General features: G+C 45.9%; 1 protein-coding gene across 1 annotated transcript in view; it reads left to right on the forward strand.

Annotated features, from left to right (window-relative positions):
* The first annotated feature begins 1556 nt into the window (after positions 1 to 1556).
* The window catches only part of PACRG (PARK2 co-regulated), an 870811-nt gene continuing 857134 nt past the window's right edge, over positions 1557 to 15233 (forward strand). Inside the window, exon 1 of the mRNA XM_006882777.1 lies at positions 1557 to 1746. Coding sequence (XP_006882839.1) covers positions 1591 to 1746 — 156 coding nt within the window. The 5' untranslated portion in view covers positions 1557 to 1590. The remainder of the gene's footprint in view (positions 1747 to 15233) is intronic.

A 15233-nucleotide genomic window follows, 5' to 3' on the forward strand; every position in this document is an offset into this window, starting at 1 on the left:
AGGAGACGAAGACACAAACTTAGTTTTACAAATCCATTACTCACCTTGCTGGACACACTGCATCTGAGTTCCCATGTACTCATGGGATCAAAAGCATTTTGTAAGTGCCATTCCTCAGAAATTAACCCTAATAACCTCACGACATTCCTAATACATAACCTGGAGCAAGTCTCTTTCATAACGTGTCCCCTAAAGTAATGTCTTCCAATCCACACTGTGCATTTCTACCAAGTTTTAGAGATAGTCTCTATCAAGAATAACTCATTATTCACAACCTCTGAAGGGGAGACATTTGTGCGTTTTAAACATGATGTTTAGAAACATTCTCATATCCACTTGCAAAACTTCCCTCCCAACATAGCATCTAGGCTATTTTGAGCTAAGAAAAGCTGTATTGCAGTTAATTCGTTATGTAAAAGGGAAAGGACTCAATCTATGCCACATCACGTGACTAATATTCCTGTCACCATAGACTCTGAGGGAGAGGTGTTTGGGAAGGAAACCTCGAGGGGCCACGAAGTGTGAAGGGATGTTTTCATTCAATGCCACCTGTTTTTCACCAGAGTGTGATTGTCACCAGGCTGTCACTTGGAGCCCTACTGTGTCCTAGATTGAAAGTCAGCCAGGCCAGCTCACCTGGGGAAGGTGCAGGACACCTGGACTGGCAATGGCGGCGCTCTAGTGACCTCAACGGGCTTTGGGGACCTTGTGGCGCCTGGAGAGAGGTGGTCACCTGGGGGCGGTGCCACACCAGGGCCATGCTGGCTAGTGGCTTTGCCTAGAGCCTGCCCAGCGCAAAGGAGGGCAGAGGTCACAGAGCACAGGTTTGATTTGGGGCCCACACATAGGAGGGCCGCAGGCCCGGGGTGGGCACGGGACAGGAGCGCGGGCAGCGTGGGCACCTATCGCCTGTCACTGGCAGGTGTCACGCGGGCTCCCGGGCCCCGGCGCGGCGCACAGACGCTGTACCTGGTAGGCACCACGTACCTATCATGGTCACGGACGGGCGGCGGCCGCTCGCCCGCGCCCGCCACCTTCCACGGCCGCTTGTCCTGCTGTCACTCCAGCCGCCCTGCCCCCTCCCCACGCCCGCCGGTCTAATACGCACGCGCGGAGGCCGGCCGCCCGAGGCCTTTCGGGAGTTGTAGTTCTGAGACACAGTCGCTCCTCGGCCCCGCCCACACGTTGCATTCCAGGGCCGCTCACACCCGCCCCCAACCCGAGTCGGCACAAAGGCGCAGGCGCGGAGTACTTGCGGCCCGCGGGCTGCTGGGAGTCGTAGTCCCGGCGTGGCCTCCAGCGGGGGCTCTTTCCGGCTTCCAGGCTTACGTCACGACAGGACGAGGCCGCAATGTTGATGCGTTGCTTAGCAACGGCGGGCTCACTTTTGGAAGCTTGTTACCGCTCTGGCTGCGGTCCTGCCTTCCCCTCCCCTTCCCCGAAGTCCCCTCACATAGGAGCTGCCAAACACCTGGGTCCACCTGGGCACCAGGAGGGGCTGCCTTCCCGTCGGTGGGGCGCCTCCCACACCCGTAATACACTTAATTCAAACACTTGTTGGTGAGAAACAAGACACTACTGCCTAGGAAGATGGTGGCAGAGAAAGAGACACTAAGCATAAGCAAATGCCCAGACAAGATGCCGAAGAGGACCAAGCTGCTGGCCCAGCAGGCGCTCCCGGTGCACCAGCCGCATGCCCTGGTCTCCGAGGGCTTCACGGTCAAAGCCATGATGAAAAACTCGGTCGTAAGTCCTGTCCCCACTGAGCGCCTTCCGAAGCCATGCGGGTCATGCCAGGTGGAGGCTGCCCTGCTGGGGCTGTGCCCATCGGGGACCACGCTGCCCGGGACCCTGAGCAGCGACGTCCAGTCCCCGGTGGAAGCACCTTCCCGAGCACGCAGTCCCCACGCCCTCAGGTCCACACCCACTGCTGTCAGGTCCACACCGACGTCTAGGGACCTTCTAGATCCATCAGGCAGAACCGCGCCAGGTGTTGGTTCCCAAGGCTGTAAACCTGTAGGGATGCAGACTGCTACATCTCCCTCTGTAGAGTGGCCTTAGATTAGCACTTTAACCAGTGTGCCACTGGATTTCAGAGAGCTTGAAAACGCCACAAAACCAAACTCGCTGCCCTCCGGTGGCTTCCCACTCAATACTCACTTCCCAGGATCTTCTAGGGGCAGTAAATCTTAAGGGAGGAGATTGGACAGCCTTCTCCCCTGTGGTTGGCAGTCTGTTATGCACTATTCCTTGGAGGGGGTCAGCCAAGAGAGGAAGACTCTCAGGTGGATTGACACGGTGACAACCTTAATGGACTCAGTAATGTCAGAGATGATGAGGATGGCATAGGATCGGACAGGGTTCAGGTCTGTAGTTCGTAGGTGGTTATGAATCATACTGGCTTCTACGCACATAACAACAATAATACGTTATAAGCATTACTGTACAAGAAAACCTGCTGAGTTTCAACACTTCCCCCACCCCAATTTCTCACAAGCAGTTTGCACTAAGGAGAAAAGACCCCATTCACTTATTCCAAGTCCTTTGCCCACCAGGGAGCTCTGGTGGCCTAAAGAGTAGAGAGTTACACAGCCAGGCCAAAGGTGTGTGGCTTGACTCCCCCAGACGCTCTGTGAGGAAAAGCCTGACAGTGTCTTCCTGGGCCTCTGAAAACTCACTAGAGGGTTGGTCTGAGTGGTTCTGACTCAACAGCCGTGAGTGGCTTGCAGAAGACCCTCACCGAGATGGATTGGCACAGTGACTGCAGCAATGGGCTTGAGCCTGGCACAGGTGGGGAGGACAGCAGTGGACACGGCAGAGATGAGATATGCTGTTGGTGGGGTTTCCATGACTTGTAGTAGATTGAATGGCCCCTAACGACAGTAGCTTTACTCAGCAAAGGACCTTCCTTAGGAAGGAGAACTCTTTTTACATTTTTTAATACTTTTTAAAAAAATTTTATTGTCATTTTAACAAACGTTTACAGAAAAGTTAGGCTTTCATTCATTCATTTTTGCACATTTTAGCCCCTCAGGAAGGAGAACTCTTAGGAAGCACAAACTTCTCTTGAAAAGTTTAACACGCCCTAATACACGCCTGGGAACATCAGCTCAGTAAATCCTTCATAATGAGAAACTTCATCTGTTTAGTTAATTGTAGAACATCTTACGTTTTACTCCGGCACCACTGTCTTACAAAATAAAAGCAACCAGAAGGGTAGTTAACCTGGAAACTCTTTTGTCATAACATCCCTAAGTGATGCTTTTAAAAAAAAATCCAAACTCCAGTTCAAGAACTTCTGCTCATCTGTACAGTCCGTCCATACCTCATTTCTGGTTTTGGTAGCAAAGGAATATTGCATTCTTAATAGTGTTGGGGAAAAGTGTTAAAAATGCATACAAGTGGTTTGACGCCATGCATAGTCGTTTTGTTAAAAACAAACCAGCAAAACAGAATGCTCTGTTGAGTAGTTTTAAGCTTGGTGTGCTAGACCCGATTTTACTACTGAGTAAGCACCTGCCTGGGAATGAGGCATTAAATAATAAATGCTGCTTTCAGAGCTGTGTAATTTACACCCTGGGTTGATCTGATTTACCGCATCGTAACTCATTATGGGAAATGAATCGTGCTGCTTTCCAATGTCACATTATTTGTTTTACTTAAATGTTGCAAACCTAATACCTCATTCCCAAGTTACATACTTCAAGTGCACACATGAAACACATCACCTTCACCAAGTCTTCTACGCGGGAGACCACGCAGAAAGGTGTGTTAATTATTGGTACCTGTGTCCACAGATGAACAGTCATTGAAAATCTGGGAAATAAACTGATTCTCTTGCACGTTGCCACTGTCGTCTTCCCCTTGTAGTTCATAGGAACGAGTCCACAGTGGAGTCAGACTGACTCATTTATCAGTTGCTCAGGATTTCATTTTCATTACTATTCAAGTGACTCATTCATCCTGTCTTCTACACAATATTTATGATGATAATTCTGATGGATTTTCCCCCCCAACTATGACATTTTAATGCCATAAGTAGGTGCTGTTGTGTGCTGTCAAGGCAGAACCTACCCCTAGCCGACCCTCCCGCGGGCTTTCAGAGGCAGTTAATTGCACAGGAGGATACTGTCCGTCTCCCATGGAGCAGCTGGTGGGTTTGAACTGTATTCACTTGTATTGACAGCACAACTCCTTACCATTACACCATCACATCTCCTTTTAAGCGTGTAGGGGGAATAAATGAAAAGGTCAGATGATTTTTCCTGTTTTCTGGATCTGTGTCAGTTCTTATATTGTCTTTCTCTTTAAATTAAACCTACGCTTACTCCAGAAGTGTCAGTTCTGTATGATCAAATGATTCAGTGTTAAAAGTAGAAAACTCAGTGTCATCATGTGGATTCCAGCACAAGTGGGTGGACCTTGTGTAACATTGAACTTTCTTGGCTGTGATCTTTATCGAGATGTATCACTATGCCTTTCTGCTGTAAGGCCTCTATATGGGTTCAGCCCACCAGACTTTAGCTTGGAAACCAATCACAAACCACCGCACCACCCAGCAAACATGCCGGCAAAATGCAGAAAGTTTATGAAGTGGCGTTCTGCTTAAACAGCTTGTGAGAGAAAAATCATCATCATCATCATCATCTTCTCCTTCTTCTTCTTCTATTATTATTATTATTATTATTATTATTATTTTAAAGAAAACCTTTTACACAGTATCTATGCCTGCACTGGGACCTTGAAATGGGGTAGGTTGTGGTTTTTCTCCACTCCATTTAGAATAAATTATGATTTTTAGATGTAAACATTATTCATTCAAGAGCTTTTTGTAGCACCTGATGCTTGTCAAATAAGCAGTGTTGATGATTTGATATCAACAGCAAGCAAAACAAGGCCTTCAGCCTGAAGAAAACTACCACCACTAAGAACAATTTAAATAGACAAAAACCCCAACTTATTGCCGGCAACATGGAACTCATAGTTGGCTGACCCTCCAGCAGTTTTCAGTGGCTGCAGATTGTACTGGAGATGATTGTTCATATTTTCCCCGAGACACCACTGGAAGATCCAACTGCCAGAGAAGCTCGGCTTTGGGTGAATGGCACAGCTTCCTGTGGAGCACGCCACCAGAGCGCCTTAGGAACGGCGTTCTCCGTGTTTTCAGGTGCCTGGAGTCAAGTATAACTCATAGCGACCCTGTGAACAACAGCTCTGAACCCTGAGTTATCCTGAGCCCTCCTCAGCACCTCTGACACCCTTGAAACCATTGCTCCCAAAACTGCATCAATCCATCACATTGAGGGTCTTGATAAGGCAGAAATGGATAATACAGTTTGCACAAACTCGTCTCTGTGGCTCGGGAAAGAAAACATTTTGTCATTCCAGTCTTCAGCAGTGTGGGTGTTTTGGCATTTATAAAGTTAAAATATCCCTGTCTTTTCTTAAGGTTCATTTCTATGCAGAGAATGTAATGGCACGATCCCAGCTTTTCTTAGTCAAAACCCTATATTCCCAAAGCCGTCTAACCATTTCCTAGGTTAAAAGGGCTTGAGTTCACTTCTCTCTTTGAATACTTTGCCACTTAGAGAAGTTGATATTCCAGTGAGATTTCACAGACGACATGGGACTGTCCCCTCGGGAGCTGTGTGATGGTTCCTGATAGTCTCGGGAGAATGCTGTAGTGTTAAGCTTACAAACTTTATCATGAACAGACTTCACTGGATGGATGATGAGTGCAGAAATCCTTATCTAAATAGTCAGAATCAATGTGTGAGAAGGCAAAGTTATTTCTAAAATCGTGATTGATGTAACCAGCAACTATTTTTAGCCCAAAGTCAGATATTCAGTCAATACTAAGCAGTCGTTTTACTTTCATGACATTTTTTGTTACATTTTGTTTAAAGATGAGCCGTTATAAACTTTAATCAGGAAATAACCCCCTTGTTTCCATTGTGACGATGTTTGTCTATGAAGAATGCTGCTGCCGTTAGGTGCCATCCTTTGGGCTCCAATACTTAAGGACCTCGTGTGAAACAACGAATTGCAGCCTCACCTGCTCCGTCCTTTCATTCTCTGCTGAGCCAGGAGATATGAAAAGTGAATAGTTCCCAATTCTTCTTCTCTATGAAGATCTTGGCTGTGTGTCATCTTACGCATACCCAGAAACCAGAAGTCTGGAGAGGTTCAGACTTGTCTTGGACAAATAGACACTTTCTGTGCCAACTTAAAGCCTGCTGGGATGTGGACCCAAGGCTGTGGTTACAAAGATGTTGTCTTCAATGGAAGCTTTATGCAACAGTTTACCCATCCAATTATTTATAAATGTATCCTTCTTCAACTCTAGGGGAACAGAAGAAGTCATTCTTATTTTACTTTCTCCTTGGCTTGAGGACATGGTAGAGTTAATTCCAGCTCACGGTGATCCTCCAGGGCTGCAGATCTTCGCTGGAGATGACCAGCCATCTTTCTCCTGAAGAGTAGCTCAGGATGAGTTTGAGCTCCCAGACTGTCAGGTAACAGCTCAACAGTTCACCACCCATGACTCCTACTTGAGAGCGAGTTTTATACTCGCCAATCATACATTGATCTGACACAGAGCAGAAATGATCCACAGGGATACATTCACAAGCTATTTGTCGGGTTTCTCTAAGACTGACCAAATTATAACACCTGAGATAAGATAAAAGGTATTGTTTTTGCATATAAAGCTCCAATGTGACTGGCAATTCTGAAAGGCTGGGGCTGTCTTCCCCATGAGCCGGGGCAGGGATGTAGGAGTCTCCTCCCCTGGGTTTGTAGCCCAGTGTGTAACTTATCATGCCACCAAGGCTCTCAATACATTTTATTGAATGAAAAACTTTAAGTTCTACACTTATCTTCTCCATCGTTCTTGGGGTGGTCATTTTTGTTTGAAGGAAACTCCTTCAGAACCAGTCGGACCATGACGTTTCTCCCCTCCTAGCCCCAGGGGACTCCAGTTTGCTGGGATGCTCGTTGCCGTCGGGCCCTTCATGACCTAGACACCTTTGCATCCTCATGACCTTCCTTCTTTCTCCTTCATTTGCTCGGCCAGTGCTCCCTGACTTCCTCTTTGGTCCTTTTGGGTACCAGTTGCATGGACCTGCCCTTTTTTCTGACTTGCATTTCCCCCAATGTGACACAGTTTCTTACTCTTTTCTCATCCATCAAATTTTTGTTCAAGTACTTGACCTTTTAGGGAGGCCTTCCTTTACTGCACTAGGTAGCATGCCAGCCTCTTAGTAACCCCTTCACCACAGCTCCACGATGCATGTCTTCTTTGTCTGCTGTATGTATTTCCATAGAAAAGAAAAGAAATCTTAGCAGTGTAGTGTGCTGCATGCTGGAATGCCAGCTCAAGGTCAGCTGTCCAAATATAAAAACTCCTCCAATGGATGAAGGTAGGCAGAGTCCTCCTCGAGGATTTACAGCCTCAAAATGCCAATAAAGGGTTGCCATGATTCCAAACCATGGGAAGACAGTGAGCTTGGGCTTTGATAATATTACTGTGGTGCTTTTCTGGTGTAGTGGCTATCACATTTGCCAGGCTAGATGAAAGGTTAGTAGCTCAAGCACATCTAGTGCCCTGCAGGAGAAAAGCCCTGGAGACCTGTTTCCTCAAAGAATCCAGGCATGGAAACCTTGGGAGGAGTGCCATTCTGCCTTATAAGGCCCCAGGGAGCAAGATAGACTCAACAGTCAGCAACAACAATGACATCAATTTCATTAATTCCCTCTGTTTTCCTGTAGAAAATAATACAGCAGCTTGAGGCAGGACTTTATTCTCTTTTCATCTGCAGTTGGAGAAAGTTTCTACCATATAGTGGTTGCTTTCTTTTTATTAAACTAATGAATGAGTGGCAAGGAACCCATGGGGTCAGCTATATCTGACATTTACAGCTCCACAAAAGGAAACTGTCCCCGTCAACAGCATCAACAACACAACAGCAATGCCCATACAGTCAGGCATGTCCCCCACGCTCACATACATCTTTCTACTCATCCCAGCGCCACTCTTGATGCTCTACTGGGTTCAGAATCCAATGTGATAGCTCACAGACCACCCAGAACCATAATGGGGAAATCAAACGATTATAAACCAGGTTAGTAGGAGAATATAGCCAGGACAACTTCCAAAATGTGCCCAAAGGTGCCTCAGCCTGAGCCTCGCAGCTTTAGGTCAATATTACAAAGCTCTGAGTCCTGCCAATTCTGACTCTCCTCGCTCCAGTCCTCCAAAGACTCTGAGCTCTGATTCTGTGGTACAGCACTGCTGAGGTCTGCTCCGTCTCCTGTCAAGTCTCTGGTTCTCTGCTGTGGTTGCTATGACTGGTGCGTGATTGTCTGCCCCAGAAAGACATGCTACATTCTCCTTTACCGGGGAAAAAAATTCTTCCAATCTGCTGCTGGATCTGCTCAATTTAATGGCAAGAGTAGCCGATCCTCTCATGGATAGGGTAGCACACCCTATTCACAAATTCTTAGCCATCCATGTGGCAAAGTAACTTAATGGACAGGGAAGCCACTTTGAACAGTAAACCCTTGACACCACATGGTGTTATGTAAGTATTAGGTACAGGAATGAGGGTCATTTACAGATGTGTTGTTCCATGTGTATACTGTGTGTCTGCTGTTCAGTCAAGTCCCACTCATAGTGCCCTTTCAGGACAGAGTAGAACTACTCCCATGGGGTTTTCCAGCAACAGCCCTAGTGGTGCAGGGATTAAGGTCATTAGTTCAAATGCACCAGACACCCTGCTGTGAAAAGATACTGTAGTCTGTTTCCATAAACCCTCTGGGGCAGTTCTACCCTGACCCGGAGGGTGCTAGAAGTCGGAACCTGCATGGTAGCAGTGGGTTTTCATTCTTCCTCTTTTTTCACGGTTTTGAGTAAGCGTATTGCTAGGTCTGATCTGGGAGTGACTGGCACCTGCCCTCAGACTGCTGACTTTACAGGGAAGGCCGCCCGTCTCTCTGCCTGGGAGTTGCTTGTGGATTTGAACTTCTAACCTTTAGGTTAACAGCCCAGTGTAAAATCCCTTACACCACCAGAGACCCTCTATCTACTAATTGCTATTGTTGATTACCATTGAGTTGAGCACGACTCGTCATGACCGTATGAACAAAAGGCCTGAAGCCTTTCTATAACTGTTGACATTTATCAAAGTTCATAGAGTTTCCGGAGGCATGTTGTTTAGAAGGGAACACATTGCCATCTTTCTACTGGGGAGCAGTTGGTGGGTTCAAACTGCATGTGTTCGGGTTGGCTGTACACCTCCTTACCACTAATCCTCCAGACATTATAGAAAGCTAAAATGGCTAAACTTAAAAAAAAAACAAAAAACTTCTCGTAGTATCCTGAGGGAAATTTTAGTTTTCCTCTCTAGTCCTTTTAGTATTTCAGTTGTTTTATTTCTTTTATTTTAGTGATTTTTTTTTCATTTTAAATCATTCCATTTTAAGAAGGGGAAAAATCTTGATTCATAGTTTTCTAGATGGCCCGAGAGTTGTTAAGTGACCCTCTTGTGTACTAAATGACGTTATATCAAATACCTTCCTGTTGGATTTCAGACGTTCTGTTTTGTGTGGAAGCCCTGTCAGCTCAGTCCATCACAGCCAGGCTGCTAGCCATCAACGAGTGGCCGGAATTGATCACGTGCTCCAAAGGAGAAAATGGACAGTCTCCTCCCATACGTTTACAGCCGCTAGAATGACCTGTGAGAAGAAGGAGTCAACTCTAGGTCAGGAGAGAGTTCAAAGCTAGACTGTCCCTGCCGTCAAGCCAGTTCTCAGCACTGTGCTCCTCCATGGGGCTTCCAAGCTGTAAACTGTAAGGGCAGGAGGCTTCACGTCTTTCCTCCAAGGGGCTGCAGTGGATTTGAACTCTCACCTTCAGGTTTTCGGGTCTTTGGACATTTTTTACTAATATGTTGCTTTCTTGAGCTGTCCTCTTTTTGCTTTCATGTCTCTGTGTTTGGAACAAATTTCAGAGTCTCTTCTGATAGGTGGCCTGCTCCTTTATTTCTGTCCTATAGTTTAATGATTTTTCGCCTCCTTCAGGTGTAATATCCTTGATGTCACTCCATAGTAGCTTGGTGATCTTTAGTTGTTGTTGGATTCCATCAAGTTGAGTATGACTCAGTGAGTCTATAGATAGCTGATCTGAACCCTGTCCTATCCTGTGCCATCTTCACAATCTCTGACACACTTGAGCCCTTTGCAGCCGTCACTGTGTCAATCCATTTATTTGAGGGTCTTCTTCTCTTTGGCCAACCCTCTACCTTTCCAACTATGATATCCCTCTCTAAGGAACAGCTTCTCCTAACAGCATGCCCAAAGTACGTGAGACGAAACTTTGTCATCTTTGCCTCCAAGGAGTACTCTGACTGCACTTTCTCCAAAACCTATTTGTTTGTTGTTTTGGCAGTCCATGGGGAATTCAGCACTCTTCTGCAACAGGATAGCTCAAAGGCATCAGTTCTTCTGTCATCTTTATTCATTATGCAGCTCTCAGATGCATAGCAGGTGATTGAAAAGACTATGGCCTGAATAAGTCACATCTTGGTCCTCAAACTGACATCACTGCTCCTCAATATTTTGGAAAGACCCCTGACTGCAGACCTTCCCAGTGTAACACATCTCCTTCTTGCTGATACCAAGGGTGTTGCTCATGAAGCCAAGTACAATGAAGTCGCTGACAATTTGTATCTTTTCTCCATCTATTGTGATGCTGCCCTTGATGAGAACTGTTCTTTTCCTGATGTTGAGATGTTAATCCATGTTGAAGGCTGCAGTCTTTGTTCTTCAGCAGCAGCTGCTTCCAGTCCCTCTCGCTTGCGGCAAGCACGGTGAAGAAAAGAGGAACACGGGTAGCCATAGTATTGAAAGTAAAGCCCAGAAACGTCAGTGAATAGTGATGTGACAAATCTTCACATGGTCTTGAAATTCAAGCAGGATGTACTCGAGGTTGCCCTTTGTCTCTTTTGGACCAGCTTTCATTTCCTTCACCTTCAGCTCGAGCTGCATAGGAGTAATTGATAGTCTATTCTAACGTGACCGCTGGCTGCAATTTGACTGGCAATATTGAGCTAGTAGTTAGTAGCAGTAGCTTTACAAATGTTTTAATGTACCATAAGGACAGTAATCTTAACGCCATTGTAATTTGTAGACCATCCTGGGAAGACTGGAAGTGAATCCTACAAAGACTGGTAGGAAGATCATCTGTAGTGTTTCTTCAGTAGATTGATTCTTTTGCTGATGTTCAGGAAGAGACTCAAGATTTCCATGTTTTTCTGTCTCATGCTGGCTTCCTCTCATTCACAAGCTAGTTGATGCTCACAGTGTGTACAAAGCATGCACCACTACGTATTACTTGGTGATTATTAAGCCAGACATGCCGGTGGAAACAACATTCAGTTTCAGAAACATCAGCAACTCTTGGGAAGTCACTTGGACCCTTTCCAGTCACACCTCTAAACACAGCCCCAAGGCAGTCTTTTCCCAGCTTCATCAACACTGATTAGTTTTGCTGCTTCTTGTATTTATATAAATGGAATCATATAGCATGGAGCTGATTTGTGTCTGGGGTTTTTTTTTTTTTTATCCACATTATGTTTTGTGAGATTCATACACATTACTGAGTACATCTTGTGAGTTCTTCATGTTCTTTATTGCCTGGAATTTGCAGTCTATGAATGTAGCACAGTCTATTTACCCTTCTATTACTGAATGGATCTTCATTTTAGAGTTATTACAAATATCACTACTAGGAAAATCTTAGTATACCTTATGGAGAATATATGTATTCCTGTCAATATGTGACAGGGGTGGACGTGCTAGATTCTAGGGTGCTTGCATCTGAGAGCTGGACAGTGACTAAGGATGACAGAAGAAGACTCGATGCCTGTGAGCTGAGGTGCTGGAAAAAGAGTATTGAACATGTCATGGACTGCCAAAAGAACAAATCAGGTCCTGGAGAGGGTAAAACCAGTTTGCTCCTTGAAGGCAAGGGTTTTGAAACTCCATCTCACATACTTTGGGCATGTTGCTCATAGGGACGAGTCCTTGGAGAAGGACTTTATGCTTGCAAGGATAGTGGGTCAGTGCAGAAGAGAAAGACCCTTGATAAGTTGCCCTGAAGCAGTGTCTGGGGTGTTGAGGGTAGGCGTGTGGGAGAAAGTGAGATTTGGCTCAGGATAGTGCAGCGTCCAGGGCTTATTGTGCATGGGGTCTCTGTGAGTGGAAGTCGACTGGATGGCACAAAACAATAACACCAAGAGTGTCCATCCTCATCAGAAGCCCTGGTGACTGAGTGCTTAAAGTGCTTGACTGCTAACTCGAAGGTTGGTGGTTTGAACCCAGCAGCAGCTCCTCAGGAAATGTGTGTGACAGTCTGCTTCCATGGAGGTTTCCGGCATAGAAGAAACCCTGAGGGCCAGGGCCTTTCTGTTCTAAATGATCACTAGAGGTCATAATTGACCTGCGGGCAACAGGTCCTTTTTAAAAGGAATGTGTTCATATGATTGGCCCTAGAAAATGCCACAAATTGAATTTTCACATTTAAATTCCTTGTCAGCTGTGTATGAGAGGGCAGCTTGCCACACAGTCCTGTGTTTGCAGTTGGCCATTGTAGATAACACAGAGGAAAGGTAAACGTGGGCTGCTGAGGAGTCCGTGGACTGTTAGCTACCCAGGGGACAGAGGGGAGCCTTCACACCTGGGCTTCTGAGGCTGTCAGTCTTAACAGCATTTCCCTAGCAACTGAGGGCTTTAACTGAGCCACAGGTGTCCTTTGGAGTTCCAGCAGGTGCGTACTGTTAACTCCTCCTGCACTCAATACGCATTTTCTGAGGACGGATGGAGTGGAAAGCTTTTTGGAAAGCTGTATTTATTGGTTGGTTGGAAATGCTGATTGGTCAAGGGTCTTTTCAAGACTTTCCTCTGTCTGTGGCTTTAGCTGGCATATCGATCTGTTGCTTCATTCATATTCTCTTCCAGAATTTAAGCCTTTGGTCTTTATCAAAACTCAAGACTCATTGCCATTGACGAAGTCAGAGCTGCCTCACAGCTGACCCTCCAGTGTGTTTTCACAGGCTGTCAATCTCCCTGGAGGAAACTGCTCAACTTGGTGGCGGATTCGAACTGCCTGAGAGGTGCCCCCTCCGGTTTAGCAGCCCTGCTCCCCATGACCTGTGCCACCAAAGCCCCTTCGTTCAGTTAGATGTCCTGCAGATGTCTCTGTCCATTCTGCAGCACACAAGGACATCCTCTTCATGATAGATGTCCTCTCTTGCTTTTAAATTCTATTCTTTTGTTGAAAGAAATGATTTCCTTAGTTAATTAATTAATTAATTTTCTTTCTCTCAGCCAGTTGCAATGGGCTCACAGTGAAATACATACACATCAAGATACTACACTTTGAAGATATATTAGAATCATCAGGGGGAAAATTGAACAAACAAAAGTGGAATAATGTAACAGAATTTAATTAAAGGAGAAAGCCTGGGCTAAAGAAAGGGAGAATCAATTTTGCCTTTTATAAGGGTCAGTATATTTATTGATTGATGTTCAAATGTAATTCTGAGCTCCTTGGCATCTACTGCTGGAAGTGGCGCATTATACACTTCTCATTACACACAAGAAGCAGCCCATCAATCCCAATAGGGCATTGAAGCTTTCTCCACAAAGAGTCCTCCGAGAAATCGATCATGTTGCATTTTAAATATATGCAGTACACTATTTCTACATTTTTGTTTCTTACAGGAAATACATGTTTCATCCTGAAAACTCTCTAATGAGGGCTAAGGGCGTAATATTACAATATGTATTGGCCAAGGGGATTTTGCATGGGGCTGATTTGTTGTGCTAAATATGCATGATTGATTCTGAGTGTAGATCCACTTTGGCCCAAGGAAAAAAGGTCATGTGTGCAGGAGAGTATTGTGCTTGCAAAGGTAGATAGGTTGAGCCAGTGTCAGCAGCAATGGCCTTGAGCTTGACAGAGATCATGGGATGGCCCAGAGTAGAGCCAGGTTTCACTGTTTTGTTCCGAGAGCCCCTGTGAGGTATAATGGGTTCAGTGTCTCCTAGAAAAGTAGAACCAAAACCTGAACCCACTGCCGGGGTGAGGGTTCCAGTTCATAACATCCACCCCTCCATTGGGTCTCCATGGCTATAAAAGTGACTGGTGGGGACTACCTGTCTGTCTTTGGAGGAGCATCTGGAGGATTTGAACTGATGACCTCTAAGTTAACACAACAGGTAACCAAGTAGAGGAGTCAGCAAAAAAGAGGAAAATATTCCAGGAGATGGAAGTGGCACAGTGGCTGCGGCGGTGGATGCAGGTAGGCAGCGGCTGTGAGGCTGGCGCAGGACCTGGCCGTTTTCTTTGGACAGAGGTCACTAAAGTAAAAAGCAGCTCCACAACTTGTGACAGCACAAGGAAGTGTGTTGTTGTTGTTGTTGTTAAGTGCTGTCGAATCGTAGACGACTCATAGCGACCCTATGAATGAAGGTCCTCAACACTTGCGTGATTTTCATTCTTTCTCCAAGTTCATAGGGTTTCCAGAGGCAAGCTATTTATGGAAGTGGATGCCACTCCTGCTTCCAAGCTTGTTTTAATCGGACAGCTCCACAAAACACTGTCTACCATGGGTGACCATTATCGCATTTGACACATCAGTGTCACAGTGTTCAGCTTCACAGCAACCACAAGTTACCTCTGTACGGCAAGTGGACACACCAGGGCTATATGACCTAGAAGGATGTTTGTCCAAACACAATTAAAATCAGGCATGAGGGCCACAGATTAGAGTCACCCACCTTTGGCTTGATAGCACCACTTTCTGTCCACTAGGCCAACTGGTCTCTCTCTAAGAGGTTGTGTATTTTTCGAGCTCTGGATGTCGTATCTCTTAGGTATTTTTAATGATAGGATCGAGATGAGCTGTTGCTCTCCGTTGTGGAGGAGGGAGTGTATGTCCTGAGGACATGGAGCTAGGTGACCACACATAGTCCAGGTTGGGTAAGCTTTCTGAGAGGGACCTGTGCGTGGTGGGTGCTGAGTGACAGGCAGGGAGCGGGGGCAGCGTGCCTGGGTCAGAGACTAGAGCGGTCAAGCTGCCCACTCAGTGCACTGTCTGTCTGGCTTTCTTACGATATGTGAATGGCCTGATTTCTTTGTCAAGATAATTATAATTTTTATATATGTGTGT

This window comes from Elephantulus edwardii, unplaced genomic scaffold, assembly GCF_000299155.1.
Source record: "Elephantulus edwardii isolate Elephantulus edwardi_28Jun2011 unplaced genomic scaffold, EleEdw1.0 scaffold00024, whole genome shotgun sequence".
Classification (NCBI taxonomy): Eukaryota; Metazoa; Chordata; class Mammalia; order Macroscelidea; family Macroscelididae; genus Elephantulus; species Elephantulus edwardii.